This window comes from Mytilus edulis, chromosome 3 (assembly GCF_963676685.1).
Source record: "Mytilus edulis chromosome 3, xbMytEdul2.2, whole genome shotgun sequence".
Lineage (NCBI taxonomy): Eukaryota > Metazoa > Mollusca > Bivalvia > Mytilida > Mytilidae > Mytilus > Mytilus edulis.
This window is the reverse complement of record NC_092346.1, coordinates 18436925-18450448: the sequence shown is the minus strand read 5'-3', so window position 1 is coordinate 18450448 and position 13524 is coordinate 18436925. Positions and strand designations below refer to the sequence as shown.

The 13524-nt window shown below is 29.8% G+C and overlaps 1 protein-coding gene across 9 annotated transcripts in view; it reads right to left on the bottom strand.

Annotated features, from left to right (window-relative positions):
- LOC139515940 (kinesin light chain-like) overlaps nucleotides 1–13524 on the bottom strand; it is a 47640-nt gene that overhangs the window by 19204 nt on the left and 14912 nt on the right. For 4 of the 9 annotated variants that reach the window (XM_071305716.1, XM_071305712.1, XM_071305718.1 and 1 more), the window contains 7 exons: nucleotides 11119–11352; nucleotides 8791–8881; nucleotides 7467–7695; nucleotides 6127–6214; nucleotides 3358–3459; nucleotides 2410–2493; nucleotides 1014–1103 (listed from right to left, as the gene is read on the bottom strand). In XM_071305716.1, the coding sequence (XP_071161817.1) occupies nucleotides 1014–1103; nucleotides 2410–2493; nucleotides 3358–3459; nucleotides 6127–6214; nucleotides 7467–7695; nucleotides 8791–8881; nucleotides 11119–11352 (918 nt within the window). Of the gene's footprint in view, nucleotides 1–286; nucleotides 377–1013; nucleotides 1104–2409; nucleotides 2494–3357; nucleotides 3460–6126; nucleotides 6215–6506; nucleotides 6595–7466; nucleotides 7696–8790; nucleotides 8882–10016; nucleotides 10059–11118; nucleotides 11353–13524 lie in introns of all 9 variants that reach the window. The other 5 variants (XM_071305713.1, XM_071305720.1, XM_071305711.1 and 2 more) reach the window with 4 other exon arrangements.

Below are 13524 nucleotides of genomic sequence, written 5' to 3'. Positions count from 1 at the left end.
AAAGGATTGGTAAATTTTTCTGTAACACAAATCTCAACTGCAAGCTAGCTCTAAGAAATTGAAATTGAAATTTAATTCTATTTTTGTATTTCTCTTACAGAAATTTCAAATAATTTTTTTTTTAATTTTTTTATTTGGGAGAATTTTAAAGAATTTTTTTTTTTTGCAAACTTTGAATTACAGATATATGAATGGTTGTATTTTACCAACAACAAAATATAAAGTTAAAACATAAAGAAAGTAATAACAAAGGCAAAAAGAGTAAATAACTAAAATAAAACCTTACCAAATTATTTTTTGTTTTAGAAACATTAGGATCGTCTGTACCTAAACGTTTCAAATAAATTTCTAAAGCTCTTCTATAATAATGCTCAACCTGTAAAATCAACCAAAATCATGCAAACACAACATATAAACCAAGCAAAAAAAAATATTCCATATAAACAGGTTTATGTTTTCACACAGGTGGAATTTTTCAAGAGATGGGGTTTGCTACTAAGGGAACCACAGAACACCAAAGTCATCAAAGAAACATTAACAGAAACCATATTCTTATATATGCTGATTGTTTCTCTAAACATATTGTTTTTCAGCCATGTTTTTCAGCTAAGAGTTAATGATTGGTAAAAGAGATTATTGAACTTTCTCCATAAAGAATGTGATCCTCTATAACTTCATACAAACAGCAAACTAAACATAAAAAGCAAACTACAATCCGCTTTAATCTACAACGCCACAACTTGCTTTCTCAGTCTGTAGGTAATGATCCTGAAACATTTCCTTTTTTTAATAGCAGGGATTTTTTCACCAAAATATGAGGCAAAACCCGTTCTATAAACATACTCATAAACTCCATGATCATTTCTGAAATTTACCCATAATGCTGGAAGCCCCAAAACTGTGTGAAAACATAATATATTTCAAAATAAAATAAAATTTAGCTACATGCAATTTACAACATCCAAATACATGTTCCTCTTGGGTAAGGCACAAGACAACATTGTCATCCTTACCAAATTATTCTTGGTTTTAGCAACATTTGGATCGTCTGGACCTAATTTACTTTCATATATTTCTAAAGCTCTTTGATAGTACTGTTCTACCTGGAGAAATCACAATAAATACCTTTACATCACAAATGAATTTAACCCACTTTATACTTGATTTTCAAAGATAATTGTTTTCCAATTAAAAAAGCATTTATGTTCTATTGTCGCAGTAGCCTGAAAGATATCTACATGTTCAAAATAATTCATATTGTGAATAAAACAGATCATCATGTGTGAATAAAAGAGATCCAAATATTATTTTGATATCTTTTAAACAATTTTGGTATTTTATGCCACATTTGTCATCTTTCATATACCGTATTGTATCTTTGATGAAGATGAGCTGTTAATATACTAAACATTCATACATTTTCTTGGCAGCTATTTTTTTTTTTTAAGAAACTTTGTATTCGACTTACAAACATTTAACAGACCTCATCATATATTGAAAGATCAACTGTATCAAGTGTACATATTTATGAGAGCGACTTCTGTAAGCCTTATTCCCACAATGCAGTGCTAACAGGCTAAATTGATCGGTACAAGTAAATGTTTACTAGATACCTAGTTCATTAGGAAACAGAGCAGCCTACAATTTGTTGATGTGTAAATGTAATAATAAATCTGTATATAAGTCATTTAGATATCTAAACAATTAAAAAAAAAAAAGAATATTAAAGCTTATGTCTATTGTTCAAACTGTTTGCTGACGTTTAACATGTTTTTTTTTCCCCAATATTTCTTGTCACTTGGTGCTATCTCTTTGATGTATACCTCACATCTCTCGTGGTTCATTTAACACAAAATGTCATGAAATACTTGATTATTATCATATTTTACAGCGGATTCCATTGATGGTGTAGCAATAGGTAATATCTTTGGTCAACTTGCTTGTCAGCTGAACCATGAAGTCATTATTAGGTCAGGTATACTACCCTCCTTTCAAAGTAGCATAGTCCAACAGACAGATAGACTGGTTTTCTGTCAGACTAGTCTATTCTTAAAGTAGGGTAGTTTACCTAAGCTAACAATGACAGTGAATGACTTCATGGTTCACCTAACAAGCAAGCTAACCAAAGATATTACCTTTGGCTACAAACTCAGAAGTATCCGCTGTAAAAAAAAATAAAAAAAATTGTATGTCTGTTCTCCTACTTGATGTTTTATGTATAATCATTTCTTACTCAGTTGACAAGACAGTAGGCTCTAACTAAACAAACATCATTGACAACTATCAATTACTGATATGTTTGTAAGATAAGAAGTGCCTTTTGCTTTTAATCTTTTGTTATTCAGGTAAATAAATATAATCCCCAAGTTATGTTGATGCTCTCATGTTAACTATTTTAGGAATGTTTACCTCTTCATATTTTCCTTGATTTTGACATAAAAGAGCCAAGTTATTAAGCTGTTTGGCAACATCTGGATGATCTTTACCAAGTACCTGTAAATATAACGTTAAATATAAATACACAGAGTTTAAACATACCAATGAAAGTTCATTATCTGACTAAATATCAATATAAGAGTTAATAAAATAGTATCGTCTTTGAAGATTTGAGGACATCAGTTCATTATTTAATGGTTTCAAATCTTCAAATTCAAAAACTGTTATATTCATTCATATGCCATTAAAGAGAAAACATCTAGATCAAGAAATGAAATCGGTCACACAAATGTCAATCATGAAATTGATTTCCTGAAATTTGTTGTATTATCCTATCAAATGAACATAATAAATAATGTTGCATTGGAACATTCAAGTTAGCAATCAATCAAAGAGGTTGAACAAGCTTTTAATTCTGTATTTTCCAACTATGATTAGAAGATGTTTCAAATGAAATCTGGATCGAACAATTGTGAACAAAAGATACAGTTAAATAATATTTTTGTAAAAAAATAAAGCCCAATAATTCTATAATCAAATAGTAACTTAAAATGACACTTTTAAACAAAGAAGAGCTAGGTTCAATCTATTGCATTGCACTAGAAAAATTAAATAAAAGAGAAATTACAAGGGATATTTGATGAAATAATAGAACTGCATCAACATGTCTTTATTAAGTTTTGCTGATAGCTAAAGACCTGTCAATTAAGCTTCCTTTAGCAAAAAGATTAAATAAAGACAATTTGGGAAGGAAAATGAACTAAAATAAAATGTTTTGCAAAATTTCATTTTTATTAACAGTCTGACAGAAAAATGGTGATCATTTGAATAAAATGTTATGACTGCATTTTATTGAATTTAAAAGCTCCTGGCAAACAGAAAATACTTTTTTTTTCTATTGTTTACATTCTCAATACTTACTTTTTCTCTTATTTCTAAAGCACGTTTACATAGAGGTTCTGCTTCTTTATATTTCCCTCTCTTTCCATATAACACAGCCAAATTATTTAATGTTGCAGCTACCTGAAAATTCAATAAATATATTCAACTTTCAAACAACAATGTATTTATATGATTTTCTGCTGGAAGAATATAGCAATTGAAATGCTTCAAACCTTGTTTATCCCAGTAAAAACTTGTGGACTGATTTCTGAGATAAAAATATATTTCAAGAATACTGCATTTCTTTTTTTATTAATTCACTATCCAATAATTGAATATGTTTGTTTGTGTTCTATTTTTTTCCATCTTAAATTTAAGAAACGATGCATACTTTTTGAAGATCTTTGAAAAAAATTGATTGAATTTGTAAATAACTTTGCATTTTTTTTTTTAAATATTTTCATAAGGGAACACAGTTAAATGATATGACACTTAAACAAACCAAGAGTAAAGATGAACATTTTCTTTTGTTTGGTCATTTCATAGTATTAAAAGGAACAAAGAAATGACAACTGAAGATAGTTTGGTAAATGTTATTTTACGAGGGCCAATACAAATTACAGGTAAAAATATACTCTTATAAATTATGTAGTATTATGTGTATTAAGATATACAGTGCATGTATTTGTTCCATTATAATATACATGTATATTAATATTTTTGAATAATATAGGGTTATTGCATGAATATTGGGGAATATTGTCCCGAGTAGAATTTTATATTGCACGAGCTTGCGAGTGCAATATATGTTCTACGAGGGACAATATTCCCCAATATTCATGTAATAACCCTTTTATTGTATAGCAATATAATATTTAAAAGTAAAAACTGGTTTAAACTAAGATTTGATCGTTGATGACGTCATGAATTTGGAAGATTTATTGCACTAGTGCAATATTATAATTTATTGCACGCTTACTTTTGGTTACTTTCTGTGGGAAATATTATATTGCTATACAATAATAATGTGTATCGTATGACAATATTTAATCCCTTTTAAACTAAATTCTAAATGGAGTTTTAAACTCTTAACAAGTAACTGTCAAAAAACAGAAATCAAATTTCCGTCATTCCTTTTCACCACAATGCAAAGATTTTATTAACAACATTGAACATTTGTTCTTGTTGAAATAAATACTACTACAGTCTTAAGGTCGAAAGTCCTCATCTTTCATGCTAGGATTTTTTAGTGAACCAGGAAAATATATTTAAATAAAGACTAGCAAAATGATGTATCTAATCAACAAAACAACTATCAAAGCTACATCCGTTAGAAATTTTACAAACTTTATGAATATTTTTAGAGCGAAGGGACGACATCAAAAGATCGATGTAGGATAAAAAACTTATATCGAATAGTTTGGGGTTGGGGAGTCAACATTGCTGCAAGTTTTGTTAATCTAAAATCGATTTTACATATATACATATAGGTAAATCAATTTTTCCCAAATTAAGTTAAAAAGGGGGGTAGGGGGGTAGGGGGGGTCAGCGAAAAAACTATGTGAATTAAGTTTTATATCCTACATTGAACTTTTGATGTCGTCCCTAATTTCAGGAGACTGAAACATGTAACACAATAATTCATGCTTTGACAATACATTCAACAGAATTTTTTTTACAGTACAATAAAAAGTTTTTAAAGAAATGAAAACTATTGCAACCCATCAAAGACAAAAATTAATTAAAACACAATAGTCCATTTTTAAATTATTTTTTTTTATTTATCCCACTCCCTATAGTTTAACAAAAAACCAAAATTAGCTAAAAATTACACATCAATTAGTTACAAATTCATGCACACATTTAACCATGAGAGAGTATTTCATAAATTAACTACATAATCTTCTCTAGTTTCCCCATCTTTCTCAAAATAAAATTGACTAGAAAATTATAAACTCATTACTGGTAAAAAAAAACAACACCAAAATAAACAGGTATTCAGCTCAACACCACCTGTACATTGTTTAAAATAAGGGCTATTCCATTAAAATGTATGTGGGAGGGTAGGAAGGGAAGTTTAATTGTTGAATGTGGACCATGTGTCTTTTTGGAGTGTGTCTGAATTACCATTATGCAAAATTATGTAACAAATGGTTTTTGGTTTTAGGAATATTTTGAAAGTCCCTTCCTAACCTCCCATATACATTTTAATGGAATAGCCATTACAGGATAAGGTTTTTTATCGTCTTTGAAATAATACATTTTTACTCTTTTCTTCCAAAGGTTTCTATTGTTTCAAGTGTCTATTTAACAAAACAAAATATTTCTAAGAAGTGAATGCAAATCTGCAATTGAGGAACATTTTCATACTTTAACAGTGAACTTTCTTTTTCTGTGATATTAAAATGCTTTCAGAACTGTGAAATTTGTGGATTACTTGCAAGTGTTATTGAATGCATACTACTAAAACATTATAGCTCTTTACATAGCAGAAATAAGAAGTGTGTAGATCAATGAATGTTTTATAAACAGAAACTTTTAAAAGGTTATAATAAATAACGAATTCTTTATATAAAAGAAAGGAAAAACTTGCTTAGCTTTGAGAAAAAGCAGAAATTCTTTGCCTCATGAATAAAAATTTTGCAGAGCATTGCATTTTGAAATGATAGGAATTTGCAGAGGAGAATGGCTGTCTTAATGAAATGAACAGAATTTAATGAGTTTGTGAGAATGGAAATGCACAGGTGATGTTTGTTACTGGGTACAACATGAGCCACCATGGGTTATACATGCAGTACAAGAACTCACTGCTGGATGATCATTTCCTAACGTTTTCTCACGAATGCCTAAAGCATCGTTCAACAGGTTTGCAGCTTCTTTATATTTTCCTTGGTCTCTGCAAATTTCAAATCACACATTGTATACATTAATATATCAATTTGATGTTTAACAGATGGGAGAGAGTCTGATGTATTATACCAGTGCAGCAACAGAGAAAATTTAATATGGAATTGGTTGAGATTCAATTTTTTTTTTAAATCTTCACAAATTTCGCTCAAAACCTTTGTGAATTTGTAATTCTAAAGCATTCTGTAATTTTTACGAATTTTCCCTGAATATTTTACCTTCTTGCTGGCTACATATATCAAACTATCTCCCCTAGATTCATATATCAATAATGCACTCACTGCAGGATGATCATATCCTAATGTTTTTTCCCGTATTTTTAAGGCATCGTGAAGGAGATTACCAGCCTCTTTATATTTTCCTTGATCTCTACAAAAATAGCAGCAGCAAACAAAATCAACTGATGAACACAAGATTATTTACATCTTTTATAAAACTGCACTGTACTGGAATTCAAGAAAATCTAGAGTTTTCATTACTGTCCTCACCTCTCACAAAATTAAGAAAAGAAATCAAAGCATTTCTATTATACAAGGATCAATAAAAAAATATGTGTTTCTTGTTACCAAAAAAAGTTATTTCTGCTTCAACCCTGATTTTTGTGTCAACCCTAATTTAATGACAACCTTTTTTGTGTCAAATATTTGTTTTTACATCAACCCTCATTGTTTCCATCAAATTTCAAGATGGCCCAGTTTATCAGGAATATCTCCACATAACACATGAGTACATTAAAAATATTTTGGGTTCCAATTCAAACACCTTTATTTTAATGCTACTGCAGAAGCAAACATGCATCTATTCTTGATGTAAAAGTTTATCACATTTTTACTGTACATATATATTTATTGATGAATGAAGTATAAAAGCACCAGCTGTAATAACCTTGTGATCTGTTGTATAATCAATAACACTGATTCAATAGTATTATATTCATATCAGTCTGCCTACAGGATAATCACTGGTCGATTTTCACAAATTCCTTTCTGATGTGAATGAACAGTACAAAGAACATTAGGGTGATTTGAACTAAGATATTATTCAATGCATCTTATGTACTTTTCAAATGTTGAAATTGCACTTTTCTGTATCTTATTAGGGTGATTTAATCAAAAAAAAATTCAATGCATCTTATTTAGTTTTTTGCTCATTTCTTTATCTTGACATAGAATTTGCTGTATGTCCAAAATATTTTCATAATGGCTAAATCACTTTCTGCAATCTAAAAGCATCAATTTTACCTGTATACAAGAGCCAAAATGTTTAACATGGTAGCTACATCAGGATGATCATGGCCGCTGGTCTTTTCTAAATCTTCTAATGCTTGTTTACATAGGGGTACTGCTACTTCATATCGTCCTTGTGAGGCATACTGGATGACTAGGTTGTGAAGGGTACGTAGCCGAGCTGGGATTTCATAACCACCGCTAGCAGCTTGGGCCATTGCACTTGGTTGAGATGGAGATAGAACTGAAATGTGATGATAAATGTTTACTGGACATTTTGTATCATTAGTTGACTCTTGCTCAATATTTTTTGTATGACAGGACAAATGCGCAACTACCTTTTTCATGCAATATATATTTTTTTTTATTGTTAAGCTTTATACTCTTTTTGTTTGCATTGAGCTTATAAATCCGTTGTCATTGAAACAAACCGGAAGTTTAAAAGCAGTAAGAATATAATTTTTTTATTTTCTCCACTAACAGTAAACTGCAGGTTTGATGTAATGGCATTGATTGGGGTTTTGAATAAACAGAACACAATTGCTGATCTATTAATTTTTTCTTGAAGAACATATTCCAAGTTCACAAAAATCAACAGGACCAACAAAAGGAGTACGTTCAGTAAGACCCCTTTTTGGCCCCACAATTAAGCAGTTTTGCAAAATTGTGAAAATGTAATCTTTTAGCTATTTTTTGGAAAGTAGAATGCTTCTGCTACATAAATATGTGCTGTTTTTGACAATACAATGCACATATATCGTGTACTAGCATCATAAAGTGATGCTAAATTACTGAAATCTTCACAATTATAGCATTTTATTTAAATTTTAGACGGTTTCCGTCTTAAATGAAAGTGGTCGCATTCGTGTTCATTCATAATATTGAAATGTAAGTTGTATTTGATGATAATACATAACATATATAAAGGTTGAGGTTTGACGAAAACCATCTGAAAAGTGACGTTTTTTGGCATAATTGATAGATTTTTCATATTTAAGCTTCAATCAGAGCATTTTTAATGACTGAATCAGTTAAAATCTTTAGCATAATCTAATGGAATCAATTAAAATAGACACTTAAGTGTTTAAAAAGTGTCCTTAATATCTCGTTAGATGAAACTGAAATTTGGGGCCAAAATCGGCCCTTACCGGACCTACTCCTTTCACAGGACATGTCCTGTTGGAGAAGACGTTACTAAGTTGTAAAACTTGTTTCTGATTCTTTAGTCATTTTGAACAATAAAATATGTTTAAACTAAACTGTTGGTCCTGCCTGCCCTAATTTCCAGACTGTTTTTTTTTTTTTTTTTTTTTTTTATCTTTTTGGCTGAATAACAAACCTTCTGGTTGTGGACCATCTTCATCATCATCAGGGAAACCTAAATCTAAAGACTGGGTAGACTGGTCCTGCTCTTTTTCTTCAGTACCAGACTGCAATATAAACAAATATATGTAAACAACAAAGAAATTCCATAGATCATCTGTCATTGTCTGTAAATAACTCTTATATTGGATGACAATTGAAAACAGTCAACATTTCGAAATTGGCTGGAAGACTGTTCATAAAGTAAAGTAATAAAACTGATTTGTTAACAAAAATGATTTTATCTTGTGTGTATCAACAATGATTTTCAGGTTTAAATGTCAATCAATTATGTTCACTTTTGGTTGAAATGACAGTTTTGCAGTACCTACCTTTAAACATGTTAAAGGGAAGTGTTCTCTTTCAGACATGTGCAATATTTTCAATGAGGGCTTATTCATGTTATTTGTTGGATTTATGCATTGAGGAAAAGAGTGTGAGAGTGAAATAATATATTTATCAAAGATCATAGGTACTAGACCCTTTTATGATAATATGCATATTTAACTTTGAACAACATATAGGTGGCATAATACCATTACTTTCATTTTCATTCAAAAAAAAATTCTGAAAAAATACAGCATTTTACAATTGATTGTAGTTTATGAGCATGACAGCATATTATCATTAAAGGCTGATAGGAAAGCGAATAGTGAACAGTAAGAATTAACCTATATTTATATGTGTACCTAATATTATCATTATATTCAATTATTATTAATATTAGTAACAAGAGATTGCAAGTTTAACAAAACTTTAACAATACAATAAGCCTTTTTACCCAAAATAACAATTTAATATTACAAGTCTTAAAATCAATAAAAAATTTTGAATTCTTCTCTTGATTAGAATAAATCTTATTTTTTTTTGACATGCACAAAAAACCTCAAACTTCATATGTTAATAGCATTTTAAATTTGCCTGTTGTTAATATCTTGTTCACCATCATAAATGTCCACTACTCCTCTAGAATGAAGCCATTCAAAAATAAAATATGAATCAAATTTCCCGTATTTTTTTCTCAAAATATATCAAAGCATGAAGTTTCATTTTCTTTCAATTTCAATAAATCAAAATTTTGAATGGCATAAATATTCCTTAAGTCAATACTTTCTATCCTATCTTGGCAATGTAAGCCATGTGTTAAATATTTTTCATTAATGGTTTTGAAAGGATGAGAGATTCAGGGAAGGGAGACAATACCTGCTGCGTTTGTTTCATTTGTTTGATTAAAGTCTCTACGTCCTGTTTAAAATAAATAGCAACTTTATTACCTGACCAAAAAGCCTAATACTGTGGATTCATTATTACTTATGGGATACATGCTCGAATTTTTGTGGGTATAGCTAGGTTAACCACAAAATTGAAAAGTTCAAAATTTCTATAGTCTTGCATGTAGACTTTGGAAAACCAAGATAAAATATACACTCAAAAAATTATCATTCCTCAATGTACGAAAATTGGTATCCATGAAAATAAATGAATCCACAGTATTAAATGTTTGGATATATACTTTCAAAACATTATCTTTGGCTGTTTTCTCTATCTATTTCCTCACTATATTTATATAATTTTCCTAATTGTGTTGTCTATGTACAAATTCATAAATTATTCAACCAGTCTCATAAACAAAACAATTCCATTAAGAATTTCTGATACATGTAGCTGCTTTTACATGATGCTTACAATTAATAAAATTGTCGTCTGCTGTTACCAAATCAACAGTCCCTAAACAAGCTATACTATAAATAGACTGACCTTTCTATTGTTGTTTTGCCGATTTTCAATTAGGTTAAATAAATCAAGTGTACAATGTATATGAAAATTAACATTTCCATGATAGTTGGATATGTATACACATGAAGCATGCCAGTTCATGATAATTATCAGAATTATTCTTACAAAGAGGGGAAGTGTCAGACACCATTCATAGTAAAATCTGGTAGTTGCCGGTTTTCAATGAAATTTCCTAATACATGTGTGGTAAAAGGATAAAAGTACAATTGAATATTTACCCCTCTTTCAAATACATTTATAGGGTATGTCTGAAAGTAAAAGCCCTCAGAACTGGCACAAATCAATGTGAACCAATTTTTTTATCAGTTAAAATACCAAACTAGTTAAAGATTTTTTTTAGATTTAATCATTGAATCTTGTAAATAAATGTATTGATTTTGTTCATAAATCCTAATAATGACCTAATTGGGTGGGGCTTGTCATGTTGTTTTGAAAACACATTATATTTCTAATCTGCCCTAGTGATACCCAATATATATTTAAAGCCATAAATAAATAAACCATTTACCTGTGTTTGTGGATCATTACCATCATATTTTTTAATTTCATTCATGAATTCTAAATGTTTTTTCTCTTCTTCTAATGTTGCTACTTTTTGTTCACTGAATTGTAATTTTTGTTGTGTATTCGCTAATTCGTCTCTTAACCAAGCGTTTTCTTGACAAAGTCTTCTCACTTGTGCCCGTAACTTTTGTTTTTCTGCCTCTACATGCTGTAAATGGTTGGCTAATGCCATCATCACCTGAAAACAAAACAAGCATTTATTCCAGATATTTTAGAATAGGATGAACAGCTTCATAATTAACAGAGTATTACAATTATGTCTTCATGATAAATGAACAATGACTGCTTCTGTCGTTTTGTGGCCGCCATCATTTCTGATTATTTAGCCAAGTTTGGTCAAACTAGGGTTTGAACATACACCAATTTACAAGGAATTTATAAAATTTTTAAAATATATCACAAAAACAGACAAGCGGTGCTGTACAAGAAAAAAAATTTGCTAATAAAAACAAACTGATATAGATTAATCAGTTAATTGAGTCTTGATTGAATGATTCAAGACTCTTAGCAAAAAAGTCAGGGGTTTCATACAGAACCTGTCGTTTTTTTGAAAATATCTTTTTAATTCCCGGAAATGACATAAATTTAAATTACTTATATGTAAGGAATAATGTGGAAAAGGTCAACATTATTTTCATACATGTATCTTTATTTTTGTCCAGTGTTTTTAAGACTCAAATTATGAAAAATTGCATTTGTGTATTAAAGATTATAGCCATTTTTGGTTTTGAATAATGGAGAGACCAATGTCGGGTGGAAATGGACCTTATGCAAGCGGATGTATACATGTACAAGACTATGATTGATTGGGGAACATTTAAATACTAAATGAAATATTGGTCTGTTTTGTAGTGTTCGTAATTCTACTCAATTTTCAAAAAGTTACATACTGTCCATTGAGGTCTTTTCAACAATATTTTTAACAGATGTATTTACATTCATTGCATAAGGTCGCTTCCTATCAGACGCAGCTCATATATATTCCTTATTTGTTTTCACTTTCAGGGCAGGAAATAAGTTTGCTTGTTGATTAATAGTAAAGACTACAGATTTCTTATCAGGTATCATTCTGCATGTTAGCAACAAAGTAAAATTTCTTGTTCAATATCAAAGGATCTTTGTACAACACAATCTGACTGATTACATTTCACAATACAAAATCTACATTTTCATATACTTCAATTTATGGCTCTAATTTCCTAATGTACGATTAAAGCCATAAAAGAAAGTATAAGGTAAAATCTCATTGATTAACTCGAGAGATGACAGGCAGTCGTTGATAACTGATCAATACTATATCCAATTATTTTGATTGTATTCTTCTTTTGTTTCAAAAACCAATAATTGTTATGTTTCAACCTATCATATTTTTCTTTTTTACCAATAAGTTGAATAACCTTATCAAGTGTTTTTCTACTTTCACAACCTTTTTACCTATAGTTATCACTACCATGACAACAGTATCTATCAGCTGAGGGTCACCATAAAGAGGTCAGTAAAGGGCAAAAACTCATAAGCTGTTGAGGAAACGATGGTATGTACAAGGATAGAGGTAAAAAAAAAGTTCTTAATCATCAGGGCTACACAGTATCCCAGAATTAAATGTAAAATGGAGATGGTTCATCTATACAACTTGTACTGTACATTAAATCAGTGATTTAGCTAGCGCTCGTCACTTTCGTATTTTACGAAAAGGTTTTAGAAATGACGAAAATATTTCATATCAATTTCGTCAAAAAGGTGTTAAAAGTTGTGATGACAAGTAATCCGCCTATCGCCAATCAGATGGGTCACTAATCCCTTAATTATCATTATAAAACCTCATAAATGATCATCATAATAATCTATTTAAGTTAAATCAGTCAGTCAGCTTTTCATTTTAATCATTTCTCACAGTTCAGTTGTATTTTCGTCATTTGAACAAAATTGATAAACTTCCCGGACATTTCAACTTTATTTTATTTTCAATATTTCCCTTACGATCATAATTTGCAGTTTGCTTGTCGTAGTTTCGTCAGTTCAACGTATTGTCGTCATACTTTATATAAATATTCATTAAAAACTTTCGACAACTTCGATTAAAAAGAATGAACTTTATTAAAAACGTAAATATTTTCACTTGCAAACAGGTGCTTCCTGTTCTATGCATTGCGCATGCGTTAAAGTTCGAAAATGAATCCGGTTTTGTTCTGAAATTATTATCCAATTGTCACCTCCCGTTTTCATTTCATTTTGTTTAAAAATCGAAAGTAAACGTGATCTAGTCTACAGTCATAAGAATCGTCACATTAAGTATAGATGCAGATTCTTCTATCCAATATTAAAGAAATTGATTCCAAATAGATATTAA